The sequence below is a fragment of the Culex quinquefasciatus genome, chromosome 3 (genome assembly GCF_015732765.1).
Source record: "Culex quinquefasciatus strain JHB chromosome 3, VPISU_Cqui_1.0_pri_paternal, whole genome shotgun sequence".
In the NCBI taxonomy this organism is placed as follows: domain Eukaryota; kingdom Metazoa; phylum Arthropoda; class Insecta; order Diptera; family Culicidae; genus Culex; species Culex quinquefasciatus.
The window spans coordinates 71,417,242-71,428,627 of NC_051863.1; the positions used below are offsets into that span (position 1 = coordinate 71,417,242).

The window sequence follows — 11,386 nt, forward strand, 5'->3', positions numbered from 1 at the left end:
TTATTATCTTACTTTTAACATCAAATTCGAGTACCGTGACACAATTTTAGTCAAATTTGAATAGTAATACAGTCGACTCTCTGGCTGTCGATCTTTTCGATATCAATATTGCTCCATCTACCGATGGATTCTCCAGTCCCTTCAAACTGCAAACTACGATTCTCTCCATTCCTCGATATTTTCTCTTGCTTGAAGGATCTTTTCCTCGACGGTCTCTTGAACTCATTTTGCTTTAAAAATCTTTTCCGGTTGTCAATAATTTCACTTTCTCGTGGCTTGCATAGACATTTTTCGATGAGAGAATTCGATTTTGTTTGGTGGACGTTGCCATGATTCTCTTACATAGCTGGTTATCAAGAAAACAAAAACAAATTTTAATCGAGTCTTCATTTTGCATCGTTCTGTAAACTGATGCTACTCTTCCTCGATGGTACCTTGGATATTGACAAGAAGAGAGTCGTAATTCAATGGGCCAATTAAATATCATAATACTTTTTTCAATATTTCATCACCACCGTTTTGGCCGCAATTTTGGATTACTTTAGAGTAGTTAAATTGTCATACTTAAGCTCAACAATAAACAATATGACAACAACAATTTTCGAAGTGAAATTTGTTCAAGGCCTTCGGAAAATCGAGTCTAGACTGTTCTTTAATATCCTCCAAAAATATTAAAATAGTATTCAAATGTGAGGTCATAGCAACTATTCGAAAATTCATCGATTTAGGTGTATGTAACCTCATAAGTTTTTCATATTTAGTTTTTGGCATTTTGGTATGCATTAAGCTTAGTAAGGTGTGTTTTTCTTTCTCCAAACTCTAGAAACACTTCTGTGGTTATTTGTTAATACAGTCCAGACTCGATTATCCGAAGTCTCGATTATCCGAAGGTTAGTATACTGCACATGTTAACATAAATGTCTCACTTGCAAAAACAGCAATCTCAGAAAAACGCATTTGAAGTTTGTCCCACACATAAGGTTACATGTTAAGTTTTCACGAAAAAATTGGATTTCCTCTTGATTTCTAGAACAAAGTACTGGATTCTATAGGCTTTTCTGAAAGATCTCGCGATTCTGAACAAAAATGCATCAATAACTCAAAAACGATGAAAATGCATATGGGGCATTTATGCGATCAGGGGCAGTATAGGACTTCGGATAATCAATTCACCAACAAAAAAAAAATCTCATTTTTTCATTTTTTTGTTTTTAACATAAAATTTGAGTTCTACGACCAAGTCAAATTTGGGTTATTGATGGCCTTTTAAAAAATAAAATGTATTTTTCAATATTGCATCACCGCCATTTTGGCCACCAGCTTGGATTTCAAAATTCTAAATAATTTTAGAGTTGTTTAGGGGTCATACCTATGCTCAACAATCAAAAGTTAGACAACAAAAAAAAGTTTTTTCGTGATTCAATTATGAGCAGTTCTCTACGGATTAGGTCTTTTTTCTTTAATTTTAATTTTTGTATTTTTTAATCTGGCTGAAACTTTTTTGGTGCCTTCGGTATGCCCAAAGAAGCCAATTTGCATCATCAGTTTGTCCATATAATTTTCCATACAAATTTGGCAGCTGTCCATACAAAAATGATATGTGAAAATTCAAAAATCTGTATCTTTTGAAAGAATTTTTTGATCGAGTTGGTGTCTTCGACAAAGTTGTAGGTATGGATATGGACTACACTGAAAAAAAATGATACACGGTAAAAAAAAATTGGTGATTTTTAATTTAACTTTTTGTCACTAAAACTTGATTTGCAAAAAAACACTATTTTTAATTTTTTTTTATTTTTTGATATTTTTTAGAGGACATAAAATGCCATTTTTTCAGAAATTTCCAGAATGGGCAAAAAATCTTTGACTGAGTTAAGATTTTTTGAATCAATACTGATTTTTTCAAAAAATCGAAATATCGGTCGCAAAATTTTTTCAACTTTATTTTTCGATGTAAAATCGAATTTGCAATCAAAAAGTAATTTAGTAAATTTTTGATAAAGTGCACCGTTTTCAAGTTATAGCCATTTTTAGGTAACTTTTTTGAAAATTGTCGCAGTTTTTCATTTTTTATAATTAGTGCCCATGTTTGCCCACCTTTGAAATAAATATTTTTGAAAAGCTGAGAAAATTCTCTATATTTTGCTTTATTGAACTTTGTTGGTGCGACCCACAGTTGCTGAGATATTGCTATGCAAAGGCTAAAAAACAGGAAAATTGATGTTTTCTAAGTCTCACCCAAACAACCCAACATTTTCTAATGTCGATATCTCAGCAACTATAGGTCCGATTTACAATGTTAAAATATGAAACATTCGTGAAATTTTCCGATCTTTTCGAAAAAAATATTTTCAAAAATTTAAAATCAAGACTAACATTTCAAATGGGCGCAATATTGAATGTTTGGCCCGTTTAAAATGTTAGTCTTGAGTTTAAATTTTTGAAAATATTTTTTTCGAAAAGATCGGAAAATTTCACGAATGTTTCATATTTTAACATTGTAAATTGGACCTATAGTTGCTGAGATATCGACATTAGAAAATGATGGGTTGTTTGGGTGAGACTTAGAAAACATCAATTTTCCTGTTTTTTAGCCTTTGCATAGCAATATCTCAGCAACTATGGGTCGCATCAACAAAGTTCAATAAAGCAAAATATAGAGAATTTTCTCAGCTTTTCGAAAATATTTATTTCAAAGGTGGGCAAACATGGGCACTAATTTTAAAAAATGAAAAACTGCGACTATTTTCAAAAAAGTTACCTAAAAATGGCTATAACTTGAAAACTGTGCACTTTATCAAAAATTCACTAAATTACTTTTTGATTGCAAATTCGATTTTACATCGAAAAATGAAGTTGAAAAAATTTTGCGACCGATATTTCGATTTTTTGAAAAAATCAGTATTGATTCAAAAAATCTTAACTCGGTCAAAGATTTTTTGCCCATTCTGGAAATTTCTGAAAAGTTGGCATTTTATGTCCTCTAAAACATATAAAAAAAAAAATAGTGTTTTTTTGCAAATCAAGTTTTAGTGACAAAAAGTTAAATAAAAAATCACCAAAAATTTTTTTACCGAGTATCATTTTTTTTAGTGTAGTCCATATCCATACCTGTGGGTCTCGTGGCGCAGGGGTAGCGGCTTCGGCTGCCGATCCCGATGATGCTATGAGACGCGGGTTCGATTCCCGCCTTATCCACTGAGCTTCTATCGGATGGTGAAGTAAAACGTCGGTCCCGGTTTCTCCTGTCTCGTCAGAGGCGCTGGAGCAGAAATCCCACGTTAGAGGAAGGCCATGTCCCGGGGGGCGTAGTGCCAATAGTTTCGTTTTTATATCCATACCTACAACTTTGTCCAAGACACCAACTCGATCAAAAAATTCTTTCAAAAGATACAGATTTTTGAATTTTCACAAATAATTTTTGTATGGACAGCTGCCAAATTTGTATGGAAAATTATATGGACAAACTAATGATGCAAATTGGCTTTTTTGGGCATACCGAAGGCACCAAAAAAGTTTCAGCCGGATTAAAAAATACAAAAAAAATCGAATGACCGAAAACTCAGAGAATTGCTCTTATCTGAAGTGAAATTTTTCCGGGGCCTTCGGATAATCGAGTCTGGACTGTATCTTATTTTGTTTATAACTAGTAAAAGTTTTTGTTCTGCTACAAAATACTAGATTGCATGTCTTACTTAGGAAGTACATAACAACACTTCTCCTGAAAATGGCTCGTACCATAATTGAAGTCATAATTTTGTTAAAGATATGCACTAGGGTAGCGTAGTCTTCAATGAGACACTCTTGGATTTCAACTTTCAATGATTTTTGTATTTTTTCATCAGCATCTTATAATGAACTTTTTATTGCATTTTCTTCCTATAAAAGTGTTCTAACATTGACCAAAACATGAGAATAATCTGACCTCTACAGCCAGAGTTATTTAACTGTCTCATTGAAGACGCACTTGGCAGGAACAACGAGACAGGTAGAAGCTTAACATCATGTTTGTCTTCTTCACTGAGGTAAGGCTATAATCCTGCTCTGAAAATTAACTTTTTATAAAAATCTCGGAGACTTACCTTCATGTATACCTATCGACTCAGAATTGAAAACTGAAAAAATGCTTGTGTGTGTATTAGGGTGCCCAGAATATGGAACTTTTTCTTAAAACCTCGCTCCACAAGCTGAATATTGTTCCTTGAGCTATTTTAGGACTCTGGGTAAAATATGAGCAAAATTGGCCAACGTTTACCCATTGATAATCGAAGGTGGAGTTTGTATGGGAGAAACGAAAAAATATATGGAAAACCTAATATGCTTACGGTTTGGTCTGCACGGCGCGCTTCTTCCATCAAATTATTCCCAAAAGTGAGATTCTCATTGGAAAATTTAATGTTTTACAACTTTTTAGAACACATCAAAGCTGCAAAAATCGATCCTGAAAAGTTATTAACGATTAAAAAAAAGTAATTTCTGTATGAAATTTTTTCTTCTCCAGCTTTAGGCTCGGGTATCAAAGTGTTAACCTCAACCAATTTCGCTTAAAATTTGCACAAATGCTTAAAATAACCCAAAAAAAAATCCGCTTGTGGAGCCGGGGGTAATTTTTTCTGAGCACCCCAGTGTGGAAAATTGCCATGGATTTTTAATAGTTTCATGAAGAAAAATCAAAGTGTCTCATTGTTACCCATGGGCTGGAAAGAGAGGGGAACAATTAGACAACCCTGGATTCTGGGTGTATTCTAAAGTTTGGTCAAATCTAATGAAATGACATTGTAGCCCAACGCATGACCCATTTCCCTTGTTATTTACCCATGCTCGAGTTGTGCTCAATTATCTCAATCGTAATTTTTATGGAGAAATATTAGTTTTTGTGTTAATGGCCTTTAAAGAAAAAAATAAAAAATTTACTCATAATTTAATTTTACACCATAGAGAATCAAACATTTATGAACAACTTTGAAAGAGTGCATCCACAATCAAAACCACTTTTATAGTAGACACAATTTTCTCCCAAGTATGAGCTTTTTTGCCTAATTTGAGAATAAAGCACATGTAGAGGTTTTTTATTGTTTTGTCATTTTATCTCCAAATTCTCAGGTGTTGTAAGCAAATGAAATCAACCAGCAAAGCATGTGATGCATGACATTTGCTCGATCATCAATCGATACGAACCGTCGTCCTCCTGACCAGTACAATTTGGTGACCTCCCAGGTGACACACTCACACACACATACAGACGCATAGCTTCGTGATCCTCGCGAGAGCACGCACCGCCCAAACAAAAAGGAGCAAATCTATAAAAAGCAGAGCAAATTATGTTGCTATAATCAGTTCGTTTTCGCTGCCCATCACCGTTGCAAGTTCGGTTGCGCGCGGTCGTTTCGCAGTTTTTCCACCTCCGATGCACGCCTGAGTTCTCTGCCGAACGCGACCCAGGTAAGTTCTGCTGACTGGCTGAGATGTGTCCGAGGGATTCCGGTGTAACGTACGCAGTCTATGACAGTGAAATAGTTTGAATTTTTAAGACCTTATTGGAGCAGACGAGTCTCGTGTGATCTGATGTAGTGATTGGTCGGGGAATGCCGGAACAAAAACGGAAGCGCCGAGTTCAAGTGCAAAAGTGCGAATTGAAAATGGATGATCAAGTTCAAGATGATCGTTTATATCCTTGGGGATGTTTGTGATCAATCTGGAAAAGTGATTTACTACTTCGAACAAAGAAACGCAGTGCTTTTTATAATTTCCAATTGAATGTTGCATGAAAATGCATTTAAATGGTAATGTAAAGGACATTATAACAGTGCAATTTACTAAGACTTAACCCTCTACTGTCCATTTTTTTTTGAATTTTTTTTTTATTTTTACCGTGTTTAGGAGGTCATTTTGAGCAACTTTTGTTCTACGAAAAACTTTACTTCTCTTGTTTTATGTTTTTCTTGTATCATTTTTAGTATTTTAATTTGCATTTATCTTGTGTAGTTTATGTTTGTTTTTGATTGTATTTGGCCTATTCTACTACCATTACATCATCATTACATTTTACCTGTCTAATTTTTTCATGTTTTTACAATCACTTTTTAATTTTTTGCTTTTTTTCACATTTTCTGCTATAAAATGGAACCATTATCATTTAAGTTTTAAAAAAATGCGTAGAGGCATCTGGGACACTAGAAAAATTACTGCATATTTATTTTTATTTAAAATATAGGAAATGTTAGTTAAAACACAGCCAAAGTTGACCCTTAAAAAATGACATTTTTAAAAACATTGGCAAAGTCACATAAAACAAGTAAAACTTCCAACTCATAAATTTTCTAAAATTTTAAGAGTTCTTCTTTCCAATGCTTTTTAGAGATCGAAAATTGGTTGAAAATAGTAGTTTATGCAACAAGTTGCAAAAAGAGGATTTTTTCAGCACGAGTCGTACATTTATCCAACGAGGTTCACCGAGTTGGATAAATACGAAGAGTGCTGAAAATATCATGTTTTGCAACGAGTTCCATACACCATTTTTTGCAATTCCGAAAACCGCCCATTGAGTGAAATTTTAAGTCAAATTGTCATGTATTTTGTCAATAAATCGTTTAAATCAAAAAAAAATGTTGAAAAGTGTTACTTTTCGAAACAAGTGCTGAAAAGTTCAACTTTTCAGCACCCATTTCAGTGCTGAAAAGTAGAACTTTTCAGCATTTATTTTGAAAAGTGTTGTTATTCGATTCTGTTATTTTTGGTACAGAAAAGTAGGCTATTTCGTCGTTCAAGAATGACAGGAAAAGTAAGTAGTTTCACGACGGAATTGCAAAAATGGATTTTTGGCGATTTTTTAAATCGAAGCCTGTCTAAAAGCGGGATTGGGTTGTAGAGGGTTAATAACAAAGTGACATAAACTTTGAAAAATATTTGATACTGCCTTATTGGTTGATCTAGGACACAATGTTAGCAGCGGAATCATTTTTTTTTCTCTAAAATTATTAGAGTGAGTTCAATTGAAAAAAAAAATAAATTATAAAATAATTCTTCAGCGAGATAATATTTAGTCCGTAAAAATAATGTTTTATGAAAAATACTTGGATTGGGCAAATCAAAATTAGGTTGCAAGCCGTGGTTTTAACATTTTAATGAAAAAAAAGTGTTTTAAAATACCTTTTACACCGGTTCACTGCCCTTGTTCGCATAAATGTCTTATATGCATTTTCATCCCTTTTGAAACTGTTTGCAGTTCGATTCAAAATCGTACATTGTTCTAAAAATCTGAAGAAAAACTAGTTTTTTTTTCGAATAAACTTAACTCGTAGCCTTATGTGTGGGACAAACTTGCCTTGCGTTTTCTCAGCTTGCTGTTGTTGGATATGGGACATTATAACTTTACGCGCTATAGACTTTAAATATTATCTGCAACGGCCTCAATTTCATAAGAAATGTGGTTATGTATGGTGTAAACTAATTCATTAGAAATAAGTTTTCCTAATGATTTTTTTAAAGATGGCTAATTTTTTCAATATGAGATATGTTAATAATGTTTTTACACCAGTTAGTTTGCAGTTTTATAAATACTGAAAGATGATAGCAAGTAAATCTATCGGGTATTCATCTTCATGGCTCCTGAAAGCATTTTGAGTTTTTTTCTCATCTGACCGATTCTTCGGCTCCTCTTTAAAAAAATCCCAATTTTTTTTCAGCGTTTTGGCTGTAGTTGCAAAATAAAAGAAGAAACCCCTCCCTGTTTTTACATATTTGGAAAGATAAATGATTTTCCTACAAAGAAATGTCATGTAGAATGAACAATATTGTACCAGTGCTTCCCCTGAAATTAAAATGTAGCGTGAAGGGACAACATCGTAAAACTAAACTTTTAAAAGGCACACCAATACAATCGCTACAGTTATGCAAGCTTATTTTTTTTAAACTTTTGCTCTTCTACACATTATCACAAATTGAAAAACGAATCTTATGCTCCATGAACTGAGCGAATTGGTGTAATTTGAGTTTTTGTCAGCAATTTCTTTGCGTGACGGGACAACGAAAGGAGCAGATTTATGAAATACTTCTCTCACATTCAATGGCTTGCAGACCTTATTAGGCCAATATTTTTGCTGTTTGAGGTAAGAAAACGATTTAAAAAATCGTATTGAAAATTGAAAAAAGTTACTTTTTGATATAGCTTCGCTAAGAAGCAGTCATATACGATTTTGAGTTGTATTTTTAATTAGTTTTTTCAACGCTTAATACTTTTTTTGGCATGACGAAAAAAAACAGGCCCACTAACTACCGTACGAAGCCACAACTTAGCAAAATAAATCGTGACACCCTCCTACCGTAATCGTGACACTTTCGATGGTCACACAATAAACCTCCCAATTTTCTCTTTCAGCTGCATTATGTCACACAAAGTATTTATACGCAACTTCGTAAATTATTTCCCTTCCAGCATGATTCTACAGTTGCTGCTGCTGTACGTGTGCTTTAGGGCCAGCACGGCTGGATACGTATCCGTCCAGTTACCGTACGGCAATCCAGCCGGTATCAACTATGTGAGCGGTCAGTCCCACTACCAGGCTGGTTTGCTGGCCGGCCCAACTCGGTACTCAGTTCCAGCAGCCGCGCACCAGTATCCGGTTCAGAACGTCCAAGTGCTGGGAACTCCTTCATATTATTCGTACAATCTGCCTACTCCGGTGTCAGTTCCAACTAATCCGTTCCATGGGTACGGTTATGGACATGCGGCGTTTACTCCTGTTTCGTATGGACCTTCATACGCACGACCTTCCGTGGTTACAGTTGCCCAACAGCAGCCTGTGCATCCGGTTGTTTCCTACGGAACAGTTGCTCGTCCTTCCGTCGTTGCAGTGGCCCATCCTCAACCTGTTCAACCGGTGGTTACGCAATATCACGGGCACAGTGTTCCAACGGCAACCGTTGTGCCCGTCCATGTTCCAGCGGTGACCGTAAGACCGGTAGCACCGATTGCCCCTGTGGCACCAGTTCACACAACGACAATAACGAAGACGGTTACGGAGGAAAACTCCGTATATGCTAGTACGGAGCAACCGCTTCCCGTGATCAAGTCCCGCCGATATAAGGTCAGGAGACCAGCCATTCAGAATCAGTTCTACGATATTGAAGAACGCGTCATTATTCGGCCGGTTGGAAGTGCTTTGGTAGAGCTGGAACAACCCGTTTCGAAGACTGAAACAAGCGTCAGGACTCACACTGTTCAAACACAATCAGAGGACGGTTTAAATGATTATGGTCAAGGTCAAGGTCATACCGTAACAACAGTGACCCAGAAACCACAGGTCATTCAAACTCACACCGTTTACCATCAAACGCCGGTGACACAGGTTCCTGTAAGTGCTTATGATCAAGGCCAAGGTCATACTGTGACTACTGTTACTCAGAAACCGCAGGTCATCCAGACCCACACCGTTTACCATCAAACGCCGGTGGCGCAGGTTCCTGTAATTGCTCATGGTCAAGGTCATACTGTAACTACTGTGACCCAGAAACCGGTTGTTCAAACTAATACCGTTTACCATCAAACACCAGTGGCGCAGGTTCCTGTAGGTGTTCATGGACAAGGTCAAGGGCATACTGTAACTACCGTGACCCAAAAACCGCAGGTCTATCAGACCCACACTGTTTACCATCAAACGCCGGTGGCTCAGGTTCCTGTAAGTGCTTATGATCAAGGCCAAGGTCATACAATAACAACAGTGACCCAGAAACCAGTTGTTCAAACTAATACCGTATACCATCAAACACCAGTGGCGCGGGTTCCTGTTAGTGCTTATGATCAAGGCCAAGGTCATACTGTAACCACCGTGACCCAGAAACCGCAGGTCTTCCAGACCCACAACGTTTACCATCAAACGCCGGTGGCGCAGGTTCCTGTACAAGCTCCGAAACCTGTAATTGTCCATTCTAGCACTGCTGGTCATGTCGTTCCGCAAGCTTTCGTACCTCAATATCAACCGGTAGTGCCTCAGTATCAGCAACCGTTCTATGTGAATCAATTTCAGCCGGTCTACTACCCAACGAGTACGTATCCAGTGCCGGTGACCACATTCAAACCAGCCGTTGTCACTACACCTGCCCCTACTACAGTTATTCCCAGTACGACTGACTCTGGTAATGTCTATTACGACGACGACTCCGTAGTAATTGAGGCCCGTAGTGGCGGCCGAACGATACACGTGGAGACCTCTTCAGAAGCCCCGCTTGAGCACTCGACGGCACAAGGACCGCTCAAGTATAGTAGGAAATGCGACGACCAAACCGTTGACGACCCTCCAAAACGAGGAGATATTGCCATTACTTATGCAACCGAAGCCACCCACCAGAGCTTGTCCGACTACCAGGAGAACTCAACGGAACAACCGACCACGGAGCAACAAGCAGAAGCTACGACCACGACGGTAGCTCCGGTCAGAGGAATTGAAATCACTGCCCGTCTTGCCTTGGGAGGCGAAAATCAGTCTCAGTCCAATTCTCGAAGTGCCAACTTCAACGAGGTTAGCTCATCCACCCCAAGTGTCATCATCACCAACAGGGGCTCCTCCGAGCAAGTCCGTACCAATCAGGAGCAATTCATTAAGCTACTATCTGAGAGAGATTCCATTGCGGAAGTAAGCTACGGACCCAACACGGATTCGTCCAGCAGCCTCATCAACACCTACGTCAGAAGTCGAGTTCTGTCCGCTACACCTGCACCACATAATGCAAAAGAAACCAGCAAAACCGTCAACATCCGTCGAATCATAGTGTCCAGACCCATCGAGACGGAACAAGAAGTTGAGGTTCGAGAGCAGTCGTACCCCTCGCATGGTTACAAACGACAAACGACATCCAGCTCAGAGCAATTTCCCATCTACACCACTGCCAAACCGCCAGCGTTTGCCGATGACGACAACGTGAAATAAAGTGTTGCATTTAAACGAAAACGAGTCAAATAAAGTTGTTACTAAAAGCAAAACAAAACGTCGGCTTTCCCTTCTTCCCCAAAATTTGAAATTCAAATCACTCGCGCTAGAACTCAAGACACCTCCAAATTCGTCAGCTAAGCCCCGAAAAAAAAAAAAACAATTGCGCCAAATGACTTAGTCACGCACCCCGAGCAAGTTTCGAAAAATGTCACCGACACTCCGAAATAGATGGACGGCCTAGACCTTTCGCCGGGCTTAGGCCAAGAATGTGTCACACGTCATATAAGTTAAGCGAACTCCCCAATTTCCTGCTTCCAGTAATCTGGTCAATGTCAAGCCGTTCAACAAGGTTCCCAGCAGTGTTCAGCACAACATATGATTACACCACCCGTGTCATTCTGAAGATTGCTGCAAGATTCAAAGAATGCCGCCAGCTGCAGGTTTAATTTGCGAGGCAC

At 37.8% G+C, this 11,386-nt stretch overlaps 1 protein-coding gene across 2 annotated transcripts; it reads left to right on the top strand.

The window, feature by feature from the left end:
- The first annotated feature begins 5,289 nt into the window (after positions 1–5,289).
- LOC119770638 (agglutinin-like protein 1) lies at positions 5,290–10,973 on the top strand. Of its 2 annotated transcripts, XM_038265899.1 has the most exons (3): positions 5,291–5,442; positions 8,435–9,378; positions 9,703–10,973. In XM_038265899.1, the coding sequence occupies exons 2-3, from the start codon at positions 8,436–8,438 to the stop codon at positions 10,923–10,925; spliced, it is 2,166 nt and encodes a 721-aa protein (XP_038121827.1). In that variant the 5' UTR covers positions 5,291–5,442; position 8,435; the 3' UTR covers positions 10,926–10,973. The 2 variants fall into 2 exon arrangements, with proteins under 2 accessions (XP_038121826.1, XP_038121827.1); XM_038265898.1 differs by having other exon boundaries at positions 5,290–5,442; positions 8,435–10,973.
- The last annotated feature ends 413 nt before the right edge of the window (positions 10,974–11,386 follow it).